Consider the following 14,704-nt stretch of genomic DNA (forward strand, 5'->3'; position numbering starts at 1 on the left):
AGCTGCATTATGCTACAAATCTCATATGTCGTTACAGGTGACTACGCAATATCTGATTGGCCGCTGGGAGATGCAGAGCATCCTGAACTGCATCCTACACAGCCCTCATTCACATTAAAAGGGGGGGGGGGAATAGATCAGTTACAAGCATTTTCCAATCGGCAAAATTTAAAAAATGGGAGGGAAAGAAAAGAGTGGTTGCAAACAATCTCCCGTGCCACGTGTGCACCTAAACACACCACACTGTGCATTAATCCACCTGGAATAACAACCACATTCTGGTTTCACACCCGCCATCACCATAGCAGGTGATGCTTTAACCATAAGAAACGTGATGAGCTCCCAAGGAGATGTGGAGGAGGATAAAGTCCCTCCCTTCTCTTGAGCCACCCTGCCAAGAGGATGGCGTAAAGGGTAAGATAATCCATGCTACGATAGTATCTGCTTCAGCATCTATTCAGTAGAATCATTCATGCCAGATAAAATGAATGGGATTAGACTAAAGTAAGGATCTAAACGATTTTTAAAAACCTGTATTTCTATTATTTCACTAGCCCGTAATTATTATAAATGGGAAACTGTATGACAATCCTTTTAAGGAAAGCAAATGGTGGGCAATTTTTCATCTGGAGAGGTTACTTGAGGGATGCAGAGTGCTGCAAACATCTGCACAGCAGCAACCACAGTGGAAAAGTTTTCAGATACCATTAATTTAATACCGTATTAAGAGAAGAGCGACATTCACACACACCTCCCTTCCTATTAAACACTTAAAATGTTCAGTACATAAACCACCAAGGGATGCTTCAGACACAAATTGCATTTTCAATTCTTGAGTGTCTCTCTCAAGATCCATCCATACCCAAATATGTGGAGTGTGAATGCAACAAACCAGTGTTTGCAAAAGCAGGCACCACACAGGTAAGATCCAGGAGCCAGGACTGAGTGCAGCTCCCAGGAAAGAGTGCAATTAGCTCTAACAGTGTGGACAGTCAATGCAGCAGCCTGTCTAAAGGCCACCCAGGAGACCTGAGCCCTTTTTCACATGGGTGAAATCCAGGAATCTTGGGCACACAGTGAAGGCAGCCGGATCAACTTCCACGTGTTGAGTGCTCTTGGATTTTGACTGCCTAAAAAGGAGCTCGGGGTCTTTCGACCTCATAATCAAATGCAACAGGCAAGCATTGCTTGCTCAGTAAATGTGACCTTAGCATGATTTCAGAGGAAAACGTCTCAATGAAATTTTGGAAACTGGGTCTTGCTCTTCATGATTGACCAAATCAGAGCTGAAGGAACGGCCCCAAATGCTGTGAGGACTCCTAAAGCTGGCAGAGAATTTTGAAGCAGTGTGGCACAGAAGCAGTTGCCCAGTCCTTTTCTTCTGGGTATCCCCTGCCAAAAGCCATCTCGTATCCATACCCCCCCCCCCCCATAACGGCTCCCCTGGTGACGATCCTCAGCATAGCTAGCATGGGATTGTTTTTCCTTTGTCACTTAAGGTGGGTGTGAGGCTGCTACCAACTTTAATGCGGATACTCACTGGTAGCCTACGGGAAAGAGGCGTCCCTCACACTCAGACAGATCTGTCAGCATCCCCAAGCTGTCGATCTTCATGGAGCCTGGAAGCACAAACACACTGAGCAGAGAGCCAGAAACAGAGCAAAAATGAGGCGAACGGAAAGCCAGTTGCCTCAGGATGTGGGTTAGGGGGGCTATTACGGATGGCAGAGCATGAGAGAGAGAAAAACCTATCAGACCTAATGGATACAATCCACTGGGGAGAGTTCTGCTGCAGAAGCCTCTGTTTCAACAGAGTTTGTACCTGAGGGTGTCCCAATGGACGGCGTCCCATGGTAATTAGTGCATGAGCAAAGGGAAAGGATAAAGAATAGTTGCTTAGATTTTCTGCCTTTTAGGCACTTCTGGAGAGGCTAATGAGGGCATCCTACACTCTGTCTACAAGGGAACCAAGAAAGTTAGTTTCTGGGTTCCCAAAATGGGCCTAGCCAAGACGCAGGAACTCAAGGTGTATGCACGAAGACAGGGGTTGGCTTAGCCGGCATTGGCACTATGGGACAGGATGCAATCTAAGATATAGTTCAGAGGGGACAAATGTTTCTCCACCCCAATGGTTTCAGAGTTTACTTTTTCCCCTTGTAGATGAGGCCCTCCCTCCCTCCCTCTCTCTCCCTGCTCCCATTAAGTATTAACAACAAGCTTATTTGCTGGTGTTTGAGATAACCAGCGCAGACACTGCCAGAACAGAGGCGTGACAGATACAAGGTGCAAAGAGCGGTGATGAATCCATTTCTACTTGCAGATTCTTCCGCTCCATTCTGAAGCAAGCTGGTCCCTCCTATTCCCTGCACGTTCAAATGCAGAACCACCCACTTGCTAGAGGAGAAAATCCCATCTACTCTGGACCACAGTGTTTGCATAGCAAAGTGCTGCTCTCCTGCCCTGTCCCCATATAATTACCTATCATCATGTTGATGGTGTCTGGCTCCAGGCCCACCATGAACTTCCTCTTAAAGCTGATGCCCTCGAAGTCAACGTAGACGCGGCGCAAGACATCAAACCCATCTTCAGCAACTATCTCCTAAAAAGACAGACAACATGGCCAAGGGACCCTCTTAAATTCTATTTGCAGTGACCAAGCTTCAGAAGACAAAACTGCCAGTCCTAACAGAACTGTCCCACCCACGACCCACTCATCCCAGAGGCAACAGGAAGCCTGAAGGTGCCCTCCCTACTTACTGTTCCATCCAGGAGGTCAACGTGCTTCTGGCAGAAGACTTTCTTGTCATCCTGGAAGGTGCACTGGCAGAGGCGAGCACACATGAAGTGGTAGTTGCTGATGCACGCGGAGAGGCAGCAGCCAACCGTGGCCCCTGTACGTTGACAGTGTTCGCAGCGCTAAGGGGGGGGGGGAGAGGTATGTCAAAGGTGTGGAAGGAACACCACTGCAGCAGGGCAAGGGCTAAAGTGTGGCACTAAGCAAAGACGCAGAGGGCCAAAATCTCCCCAAGGAACAAAATCATCAGTCTGCATTCATTTCTGACCAAGATGTAATTTGGGGAGGGCATTTATACACACATTATAGAGACAAACATGCACTCCAAACACCCCATTGCTTCCTCTCTTTTCCTCGTCATCAAGATCACCCTACACATCAATGCAATCAGATGCAGAAAGCAGCCATGTCGACGATGCAGTCTTGCTGGGACTTTCTAGTTGATTGATAAGATCTGTAGTAATACCCAAGCACTGTTCTCACAGCAGTGAACACTTGGAAGGAGTTTTCAGCTCCACCCTGGCCGGGGGGTGGGAGGGAGAGGAGTTTTGATTCTTAATTTGAGTGGAGGCTCTAAGTGGGTCCAGGGAACATAAGATCTGGCTGACGAAAAAGTCTGGACAGCTGTTAAACCATCATGTCCACATCGCTATTCATATGCTGTGTGCAATTGTGGAAATTCAATTACCGGAGCAAAATTCAGCATACCAAGAATCTCAGAGATCGGCTTTTAAAGAAAGGTTTTGAGCAGCAGTGACTGCAAAACTAAGGCTGAAATATGGGCAGCTTCAGGAGCAGGCTAGTTTGGTCCTCTACAGCAGGGGTGGGGGGCCTCGGGTTCAAGAGCAAATGCCCTCAGGCCTCTCTATCTGGCCCACAGAACCCTCCTTAGGCTCTGGCCCCATCTCCCCTGACTCCAACTCTCACGAGGCTCCCTTCCCATGCCCACTTCCTTGAATACCTGGCTGGAATGTGTCTTTGAATTGTGGCAATGCGGACGGATAAAAGTTCCCCCGCCCCTATTCAGCAGTGTCTTTCTTTGTAAAGTGCAGTGTTTTCAAGACCCTCGCTCACAGTGGGAATTCTACTGAAGCCACAAGAAGGGCCGGATTTAGGTTTGATGAGGCCCTAAGCTACTGAAGTTAATGGGGCCCTTTATATGTCCAGCTGTCCTTTGTCAACAACAAATTGTTGCTGTTTTTTGTGTTAAATATATGCTATATGGTAATTTATGGACCTAATAGGTCCTTAATAGGTCCACACACAACACAAAACATGGTTGTTGTATGTAGGTTTTATTTTATTTGTTTTTTATCTTATATTTTGGAAATGTACATCCAGGTTTTTTCCCCTTTAAATTTTTGTGGGGCCCTAAGCTATAGCTTATTTAGCTTATACGTAAATCTGGCACTGGCCACAAGGAGGGTCTGGTCCTATCCCCTCTTCTACAGAGCTGAATGGAGAGAAGCCCAACTCACCATTTGCCGACCCCGGGCTACGGCAGCATGCACGTTCTTCAGGGAGCCATCGTTCTCCTCAAAGACCTCGGCTGACCAGATGGCACAGTTGACGTGCGTCCACTCATTCTGGCCGATGTACAGAAGCCTCCCTGCATCCTGTAGGGCAGCAAGAGAGCTCACGTTGAAGAGGGAGGGGGAAGGCAACATCTCAAGGTCTAGCCACAAGGAAGGGATTTGCAAGGGGTTCACATGGTCACCTCCCGGACACAAGACGGGATCCAGGGGCTATAGACTTCCTGGCCCTGTCCAATCCTCCACTTAAGCTACCTCCTCCACACCAAAAACAACAAACAGACAAAACCACCCTACAAAGCCAGTGGATTTGGTTCTCCCACACTTCTTCCCTTATTCTCTCAATATAGCCTCAAAAAGGTGCGGCTAGGACACTTTCCATCAGTAAGATACTAGCCCCGATGGCTACATAGTTCCAGACAGTGTGCCTGAGAATGGCCGTCACTAGAGCAGGGGTTTGCTGTTGTTGTTCTTTAGTGGTTTAGTCATGTCCGACTCTTCGTGACCCCATGGACCTTTTTATACCTACCGCCCAGTAATGCATCTTTCTTGCTGGTAAAATTTCCTCACCGCCCACCAGTGCTCGATGGAAGGAGTATTCAGCTTGTGCCATAGAACTCCCTACTGCCCACCTAGAATCCTGAAACGCCCACTAGTGGGCGGTAGGGACCAGGTTGACAACTCCTGCACTAGAGGAACAACAGCAGCAGGAGGGCTCTATCTTGCATACGTTCTGCTTTTGGGCTTCCCGACTGGCCACTGTGGGGAACAGGGATGCCAGGATGCACAAGCCATTGGGTCTGATCCAGAATGGTCCTTCCTATGTTTTTCTCAAAGCAGAAGGGTGTAGTCTTACCTTGGAAGGAGCATCTCCATACTGGAGGCACAAGGCACACTGTCTCTTGTCCTCAGGGTCGTCCAACGGCTGCTGCAGCACGGCATGTTCTGAGTCTTTCCCAGCTACAGGGAGAGAAGGAAAGCGGTTAGGCATTGAGCTCCAGCTGCTGGAGGGCAAGAACCCCCCCCCCAAAAAAAAATCCTTTCAGAGAGTATCTTCCAGAAAGGACACAGAGATCTTCTTTGCAGAACATGAGTGGGGAATCTCTGGCCCTCTGGATATCGCTGGACTCCAACTCCCATCACACATCCCCAGCGGCCATGCTGGAGATTAGGAGTCCAACAATAACTGGAGGGCCATGGGTTTCTAACCTTTGATGTAGAGCAGTTGCCCAAACTTGGGTCTCCAAAAACAGCAGGACTACAATTCCCATAAGCCCTGACAGCTGGTCCTGCTAGCTAAGGATGATGGGAATTGTAGTCCAAAAGCAGCTGGAGGCCCAAGTTTGGGAAACCCTGATGTAGAGGGAACCAGGAGAGAAAGAAGGAAATACAGAGCGACAAGCATAGTGCACACTGCTTTGCATGCATAACATTGCAGTTCAATCTCCAGCATCTCCAGGTACAGCTAAGGGAGACCCATTTTATACCTGGAGGTTTACTATCAGTCAGTGTAGACAATATGAAGCTAGTTGGACCAATGCCCTGACTTGCTATAAGGCAGCTTCTTATGTTCCCTTCTAGCAGGAGAACTGCAGCAGCCAAAGTTATCCTGGGCAATTGTAAAAACCAAGGGAGTCTGCAGAGAGGCAGCTTCTACTCCATGAAAACCAGGCGTAGGCAAACTCGGCCCTCCAGATGTTTTGGGACTACAACTCCCATCATCCCTAGCTAACAGGACCAGTGGTCAGGGATGATGGGAGTTGTAGTCCCAAAACATCCGGTGGGCCGAGTTTGCCTATGCCTGATGAAACCCAAAATCTCACCTGTCTTTTCAGACCCAGTAGAAGCCAGGTGGCTGTTGGCAGCCGGGATGACCTCCTCAGGCTGCCTCCACTGAGCATAGATGTGGTCAGAGGAGGGAGGCAGAACAGCGTTAGGAAGCATGCCACTGTTGGGGAGAAAAGAAGTTGTCAGGGACTGCAGAAGCTCTGGTTCTAAGGAAACCCCAGTTCAGAGTTTGAAACAGGCCGCAGGAATAGATATAGAACAGGCTTGAAGCCAGTGACTGAAATGCAAAATAAAAATAAAAAGGGGAGGTGGTAAGAAAAGAACAGGATCTAAAGCCAATTGTGGGAGCTGTGAACAGATAAAAAGTCTTGCTACTGGGAGACACAGGGCCAAGTCTGCCCTATCCCCATGAATTTACTGTGATCTCACCATCTTATCTCTCATCTGCACCTATAATGGATTAGCCTGTGGTGAGAATACAGATTTCCAGTGTCACTTTACCAAACAAAAAGTGTGACAAAAAGGAAGAGGAGACCAGGCTGTGTATTTTCCACGCCTTTAACCAATTCAAATTCCTACTCTAGTCACTTGGAGTAGCAGCAAATTTCAAGGAAAACAGATTATATTGGGCCTGAATGGTTTTTGTAGTTTGTACACAGCTCCTATTTTGAGCCCCTGTACAGATTCCCATAATGTCGTTGGAACTTCCATACTGAATTGCACACAATGGTCCATGGTGCGTCTGAAGCCTGCAATTCCCCCCCCCCCAAAAAAGCACCAGAGAAGCCCTGAATGGACACCGTTGGTGAGGGGGAGGCATGACTTTGATGCTTTCAGCTACTGAGCACTCACTTGGGAAGGTTGCTGCTGCGGGTCCAGTGCTTTACATCCTGAGCATCAAACCAGCTGAAGAACTTTTCCATGAGCTGGAAAGATAAAAGCAGGCAATCACAAGGCTGCTTGGGGAGAGAGGCTGTGCCGAATTGCAGGGGGGGAAGTGCTCCCAAGCCAGCGTGGAGCACGTGCACAAACACCCCCAAACACCCCCCCCCCCCAATTCCCACTCAAGTTAGTTTTACGTTAGGTCAATCCAGACCACACATCCCTCCTCCCCACCAAACCCAGATCGTACAGAGTTACCTCGATGTAGAGTGCCTTTGCCATAAGGCCGGTCTGGTCTTCCTCTGTGTGCCCCAGCAGGACCCCCACCATGTCCTCATTGAAGCTATGCTGCAAAGAGAGAAAGCAGCTCAGCAGAGGTCAGAGGCCTTGCTCCCGTTCCAGCCTGGAATCCCTGCTCCCAACACTCACCACGGATGAGTAGTGACCCTGTTCAAACAGCTTGTTGACAGTGCGCAGGTCACAGGGCCGCAGGTGAACCTTCACGCCGTCATCCGGGCAGCACTGGCAAAGGACAGAGAAAAATGGGGCACTGCCACCTGTTCTGCAGCCTCCACCCCACCCCTGCCTACAGCATGCAAAGAACGCTGTGACATAAAGGTCCTGTGTTGCAATAAATCAAAACATTTCCCATAAGCTCTAAGATTCTACCCCCCTTTATCTCCCCCCCCAATTTCATATCCTTTATTATTTTATTCACATAATATATTCTTTACAACAACTCCAAAATAAGCAGACAACTCCAAAATAAAATCATATGTAACAAAACCGTAAGTCTCATGTTTTCATTTACACTGATCTCCTCTCCGACACCTTTACTTGATATTTCTTGCTGCTTTCTGCTTTCCTTATAGATCTTTATAAAAAATTAAGTCTCCTAAATCCTATACCAGTCTTTAACAATTTCAATTAATCCCTTCACCTCCCTCCCCCATAGCCCAGTACTTCCCTTCACCTGTGTGTGATCTTCTTTACCTATTATTTTTGTTATTGTTGCGTTATCCACCTTATTTGTTATTCCATCCTTAATATATTATTATCCTATCTGCTTGCACCTTTTAAACTTTTGCATATTAATTTTTAAAATCCAGCACCGACTTTTTTCATGTATTACTTAAAGGATTCCCACTCTTTATTAATTTTTTGATTAGAGTAGCCTCTAATTGATGCTGTTAATTTTGCCATCTCCGCAAAGTCAAGAAATTTGGTTCTCCATTCTAATAATTCTGGTATTTTATTAGTTTTCCAATTTTTTGCCACTATGATTCTGGCTGCCATGGTTGCATGAAGGAATACATTCCTTTTATCCTTAGGGATGTCACTTGATACTACACCCCTCCTTTATCATGGTAAGCAACGTACAGACTCAAATATCATGGAAAGCTGAAGTCATAGAATCAACAAGGCACTACGAGGGTAATATAATCCAACCTCCTGCAACACAGGAATCTTTTCACCCAACACGAGGCTCAAACTCACGACTCTGAGCATCTGAGATTAAGAGTCTTATGCTCTACTGACTGAGCTATCCCAGCATCTTCCCACCTAGCCAAGGAATGGGCAACCAGATCGAAGGAGTGAGACTGTGTTTGAAGAATGCTGGACACGGATGTGTCCAGCCCAGCCATGCCCAAAGTGTGCCTGCGAATGGGGCCAAGAAAAATCTCCTTCAGTAGGGCAGCCAGATCAAGAACAGTGGTTTTAAAAGCACAACTCCCTGCTGTTACGCATGCCCTGGAGAGAACATACCTGTGTGCACTGAAGCAGCGGGGTGGCGCACTTGGAACTCATCAGCCCCTGAAGCACCTGCCGGAGACCCTTGCGCAACTCCAAGGTGAGGACTTCCCGCCACTTGGCCTTGTCACTGCCGCAGCAGGGCCGGCAAGCGTATATGACACTCTCGGGTAAGTTGGACAAGATCTCATAGCCTTCATCTGTAAGAGGGGGGTGGGAACACATCAGAGATGCCCAATCTTAGCCCAAAGGCTGTCATGCTGTTCTCAGGCCACCCTGCTGCGCACACCAACGCTAGCAAGATGGGCAGGCGTATGCCATCAAGGGCAAGACCTAGCCAGAAGGTCAAAAAGGGGAGCATATCATAGGCAATTTAACAGAGGCTGCGGCCTGCATTCGCCTCTCAATTGCCTGTGTTGTCTTCTCCTGACTCTGCCACAACTCTCCCCCACATTATTTCTCCTCCCCGCCATTTGAGATGTAAGCAGGTAGGCAGATGTGAAGGAGGGAGAGGGATCTGTGATGAAGCAGCAGTTAAGGTCATGTTACTCTGGGTTCAGAACAAACCTGAGAGTCCCTCACACTTGGCATGAACCCAGTGGTCACACTTGGCACACTGCATCATCTTGCTCTCGTAGTCATTGTCTTCATAGCAGTGCAAACAGATTGGGCAGTAGTTACCTGGATGGGAAAAGAGGGAGGCAGAGAACAAGCTAATGGAATCTTCTTCTGCAGTTCAGGTGATATTCAAAGCCCTCTCCGAGCCCTCCCAAAATGAGCTGTGTATTCATTCCCCCTTTATTTATTTGCTCCGTATATATCCGACACCTTCTGAGTCCAAAATCAGGTAAGCTAATCAATATAAAACAATGCAATGCAGTATAAACAGCATCATCAATCTACGCTTTGGAAAGTTTGCCTGTTCGCTATGCATCAGGACACCTCTTCAGATACTGCATCCAAATTTGACATGATGGTTCCTGAGATCAAGGAACAGGTTTCTGTTTATGATTGGATACAATTTTGAGTTAAGACTGAAGCTTTCAAAACAGCACAGATCTTAAACACCAATTTCAAAACTCCACTGATGTTCTGGTTTGTTAGAATCCAGCTACAAGGCTGCTTGTAAAACATAAAAAAACTCAAACAGGACAGCCTCTACATCAACTGCATAATTTTTAAAAAAACAAAATAAAAATGTAGGATTTCTAAAAGTCCAGGGAAAACAAAAACCTATTTGCCATCTGAACATCACCAGAATAGACACCTGGCAAGCCTCCTTGGGGAAGCCATGGCAAAGGTGAGGGGCCAACACCCCAAAAAAGCTTTCTCTCTCTCCCCCCCCCCCACTAGCTGCCCATTAAATCCCAGAAGAGGAGAGGCCCCTGGAAGAGAAGTTTCAGATGACAATGTAAATGAATGGGTGAACTTGTAGGAAAGAAAGAGTACAACAACTATTTGGGTCGCAGTGTTGTGTAAGGCTTTGCTGTCTAGGGCTAAGGAAGACACGCATTGTGTGAGCAAAATATGTGAACTTGTTTGTGGAATGTCAGCCCCTCGCAATGCCTTACCTGGCACAGCTCAAAATGAAACCCATGGCATTTTCCAGGCAATTCCGCTATGCTCACCTTTATCGTAGAGCACAGAGCAAGCAGAGCACAAGCTGTAGTCACTCGACCACTCTGTGTCCCAGTTCTTCCCTGGAGCTGTCCCGCAACTCTTACAGCGGATGCAGGCCGAACAGATCTGAATAGGGAGAGGATGAAGGAGACAGGTTAGCAGCTGCAACACAAGCGAGGGAAGGGTCTGCCAAACTAGAGGGGTGCCGGGAATCTGCAAGACACTTACCCAGCCCTTCCTCTTACGGAAAGGTTTAGTGGGGTAGTTGGGCCCAAGGCAAGCCAGGTGATAGCAGTTCCTGCAGCGCTCACACTCCAGCAGTTGCTGCGGCAGGTTGAGGAACAAGGAGAGGGAAAGTAGGCCATTACGCACGTTTTTGGTACGACAGAAATCCCAATGAGAAATGCAAAGAAGACAGGCAGGAGAGAACAAAGCAAAGTAGGTGTATATGTCTCTGCTTTTACAGAGGTGATCAAAATGCAGAGAGCAAGCCATGGCTCTTGGTTTCACATGTAGGAACCTACCCGGGAAATCAGGTTCTTGGGATCCTTTCAAACCTGGCATCAGATATCATGACAAAGATGCTTCTCCTTACCATCCCTGTCCAGACTTCTCCCCATGATGTTGTGATATAACTTTGCCTGCCTTTAATGCGTAAAATCTTGGAGTCATGCATTCCTCTCATTCCTGTTCTTCAGACAACCAAGGCACAGCCCAACCTTCCTTGTTCCTCTTTAGATATGCCCTTTCCTTGCATGCTGCTAAAAACCTTTGCTCACACTCTAGTTCAGGGGTGACAGGGGGTGTCTTTTTCTTCTTTTTTTAAATGCCTAGGGTTACATTGCTTTGTGGGTAATCTCTTGGGACCTGCATTCCTGAAGTGGTGAGGCCACCCCTTCCATCTCCAGCTGTGTTTTGTGTAGGGATCACGAGAGCATGGGTGGGGTGTGCAGCCCCTGTAAGCAGCCATGTTTACTTCCACAGACCCTCCCCTTGCACAGATCCCACACTGGAAAAAACACTCCGCCTTACCTTGGATGCCTTGTTTTTGCGACCGCAGACATGGCAGAATTTGCAGCGGCGACAACACCAGCTTTCCTCTTGCTCAGGCAACGGCTGTTCATCCTCCTCCAGGCAGAAGGTGTGGAAGGGGTCGCAGCACACCTGGCAGAACACAAGCTGCAAAGCACATGGTGGGCAGATGCATTAGATGCACTTTGATACACGGAAGCCAGAAACTCTCTGCAAGTCAGAAGCTACCCCAGTGTCCCCCACCCTGTTCCAGGTACAAAACAAGGCCTGGTCTATTTGCTATGCATTTGTATCCCAATTAGGCATGATGGTTCCTGAGATCAAGAAGCAGGTTTTTATCTATGTTTGGATACAAGGCCTCAAGTGGCCCCCCTTCCCAACCTTCTGAATGGGGCTCGTAATCCGTTCCCTCCACCCCACACAACTGAGATGCTGGAAATCCCAGAATGCAGGTATCCTCACCCCATAACTCAAGACCTACCTGATGGAACCCCTTGCTAGCACAGAGCAGGCACACCACCTGCGTGGTGACCGGCACCGAGGTGAGGATGCTAAGGCCACCCATCAGCCAGACGTTCTCCAGGTCACAGTCCTCCTACAAGATACACAAGTGGGGAGGGGGGGGCAGAGGGATAGCTGTGAAAAGAGCTACATGGAGCAAATCTCTGAATTGAAAGGGATTAGAGATCATCAAGCCCAGAGGTGGGGAACCTGTGGCTCTTTTAAGCGTTACTGGATTGAAACTCCCATCATTCTTGGCCTTTGACCACGAATGGCTGGGGTTGCCAAGACCTGTGGCCACTGCTTTAAGCTCACTGCAGCCTCTTCTCCTCTTCCTACCCTGCTTGTACGAAAGCAGTGCTCCTAAGCAGCTAGGAAAAAAGCCGGAGCATTTCTGGCAGTACCATCAAGTTAGACATACCTGTGCTCTTCAAAGTACAATGGGTATGTGTGATTTGTGAATGAGGGGTAGGTTGGGGGCAGATTTTACGGTGTTCTGGCTCATTTGCAGTTGGCTGAGCTTGAATCGCACCAGCAGAAAGCAGATATTAAAAAAGGCGTTACATCAGATTAAGGCTTTGATTATTATTATTATTGCAGGAAGATGTGCGGGGGGTGCCCCAAAGAGCATTTTGTGGCCCACAATTTGTCTCGTGTTTCAATATCATCATTTCAAAGATGCATCTCTCAAACAAGATACTCCCCACCCTGCACCTTGAAATCAACTCTGAGCCTGTGGATGCCATCCGTGGATTTCTGCTTCCCGTTCCAGCCGTTGGAGACAGATGGGAGTGTGCCAGACGATGGGACATCCTATGGAAGGAAGGGACAGAGAGGCAAATGAACAGAGTCCAGTGGAAAATGCAATGCATGGCCGTTTCCCTAAACAGGGTGAAAGCTCAGACCAAGAGGACCCATTGGAAAAGGAAACAGGAGGTTGTGTCCCAGGCAAGTTCTACACAAGAGTAGATCTGCTGAGATTAATGGGCATGACCAACTGAGGTCTATCAATTTCAGTGGGTCAATTGCAAGCAAATCTTAGCTGGATACAAACCAGGATTTCTATGTGCCTCCAGTTGTTCCTGGACTCTAACTCCAGCATAGCCAATGGTAGGGATGGTGAGACAGCTGGAGGGCTTCTAGCCCTGGAAGAGGTTATTCTGAAGGAAGGCATGGTTGGCTAGCTGGCTGAACCCTGAATAGAAACACCCCACAATTCTGGGTGTTTTCTGCAGGTCCAATTTGCATTTATAGGCTGCTTTCCTCATGCTCAAAGCTAGTGATATACCAAAAGAAGAAGAATACTTTTTTAAAAAAACCAGCAAGGAAATACCAAAACTGAAAAACCTCTCATCAAACCTCAGCAGCCATCAAATAAAGTCTGGACTGTCTATGGGTTGCCTCAGCAGCCTAGAGACTTCTGAAAGATATAGGTTTTAAAAGACCTGTGTTGGAGATTTGGTTTTGGCCCTTGAAATTATGGCCACTTCCCAAAGACAACAACTTGGATACTGGGAACGAACACATACACACACTCAGTCAAAAGGCAGAAGGGTCATGCTGAGCCCTTTTTTACACTAAATCTTTGGGCTGAGTTGTCTTCCACAGCCCACAAAGGGCTATAATGGTAGAATACAATGTGGATCACAATAAAACTGCTGCATTTTAAAAAACAAATGTGGGCTAGTCCCTGCCTGCTCTGACTTAATCCTTGCCCAAGCCTCACCTTCTCTGGCCTTTTTCTGGCCTTCAGCTGCACCACAGGCTGGAGGGGGGTCCTGCGGGGCCGACTCTGCTCCTCCGAATCCATGGGAAGCAGATCTGGAAATGAAAGCAGGAACTGCCGGTCAACCAGCTCTTTTCTTCCCTGTCAGCTTTGATCAGTCCCAAACTGGATAAGGTCCTATTCTTGTTCTCGAAAGCACAGCAACTCAGCTAGCCTTTACCACAGGGCTGAGGAACCTTTGGCTCTCCGCAAGCTGCTTGGACTGCAGCTCCCATCTGCCCCATCAGCATGACCAATGGCCAGGGATAGGGAAAGGTGTAGTCCAACATAATCTAGAGCAGTGTTTCTCAACCCTGGGTCCCCAGTTATTGTTGGGCTACAACTCCCATCATCTCTGACCACTGGTGCTGATAGCTAGGAATGATGAGAGTTGTAGTGCAACCACGGGAGGGGACCCAAGTTTGAGACAGGCCTCAGACAATGGCACATCCCTGGAGCAGTCGTTCCCCACTGAGACGGAAGAGGTGGGTAGGGTTCAGCTAAGTCCATTAAATGGGGTAGGGTGGCTCACACAGCCACAGAGTTACAGAACAACAAAGGCTGCTTCACACACAGCCAAAGTCACCCAGAAAAGTTAACTTGATGTGGTGCAAGTCCAGCAAGGCACACTGACCCCGCCACACAAATGTCATGGGAAGTTGCAATGAGCATGCAGCAACATTATTCCTTTGTAGGATTGGTGCACGGGGCTATCTACATGCAGGATTGATGCAAAGCAGCCCCCTCTCTCTCACCTGAGTCCCTGGAGGATTTCCGGCGATGTGTGGCCGAGCCAGACACCGTCTCTTTTTCCGAGTCAGAGGATTCAAAGATGTCATAGGAAGGCCTCTGCTTGACGCAGCGCCGGGCTGACTTGCGCTGCAGCAGGGAGTCTTGCTCCGCTGTCTCCGTGGCCCCCAGCATGACTTCCCAGGGGGCTGGGAACTCCTCTTGAGAATCCTCCGAATCCCAGGGGACGATGGGCTTCACTACCGTACGGCCTGGAGACGAAGGCATGGAGTGAGCAGTCTCAGAGGC

General features: G+C 48.2%; 1 protein-coding gene across 3 annotated transcripts in view; it reads right to left on the reverse strand.

Moving 5' to 3' along the window:
• The window catches only part of KMT2B (lysine methyltransferase 2B), a 64,417-nt gene that overhangs the window by 11,213 nt on the left and 38,500 nt on the right, over positions 1–14,704 (reverse strand). For all 3 annotated transcript variants that reach the window (XM_079985875.1, XM_079985874.1, XM_079985876.1), the window contains exons 8-25: positions 14,422–14,667; positions 13,628–13,722; positions 12,616–12,714; positions 11,882–11,995; positions 11,401–11,547; positions 10,597–10,692; positions 10,377–10,494; positions 9,316–9,429; positions 8,764–8,948; positions 7,426–7,518; positions 7,255–7,344; positions 6,967–7,040; positions 6,150–6,274; positions 5,183–5,286; positions 4,273–4,410; positions 2,758–2,916; positions 2,479–2,599; positions 1,541–1,619 (exon numbers count right to left, since the gene is read on the reverse strand). In XM_079985875.1, the coding sequence (XP_079842001.1) occupies positions 1,541–1,619; positions 2,479–2,599; positions 2,758–2,916; positions 4,273–4,410; positions 5,183–5,286; positions 6,150–6,274; positions 6,967–7,040; positions 7,255–7,344; positions 7,426–7,518; positions 8,764–8,948; positions 9,316–9,429; positions 10,377–10,494; positions 10,597–10,692; positions 11,401–11,547; positions 11,882–11,995; positions 12,616–12,714; positions 13,628–13,722; positions 14,422–14,667 (2,197 nt within the window). The remainder of the gene's footprint in view (positions 1–1,540; positions 1,620–2,478; positions 2,600–2,757; positions 2,917–4,272; positions 4,411–5,182; positions 5,287–6,149; positions 6,275–6,966; positions 7,041–7,254; positions 7,345–7,425; positions 7,519–8,763; positions 8,949–9,315; positions 9,430–10,376; positions 10,495–10,596; positions 10,693–11,400; positions 11,548–11,881; positions 11,996–12,615; positions 12,715–13,627; positions 13,723–14,421; positions 14,668–14,704) is intronic.

The sequence above is a fragment of the Podarcis cretensis genome (assembly GCF_951804945.1).
Source record: "Podarcis cretensis genome assembly, chromosome: 8".
Taxonomy (NCBI): domain Eukaryota; kingdom Metazoa; phylum Chordata; class Lepidosauria; order Squamata; family Lacertidae; genus Podarcis; species Podarcis cretensis.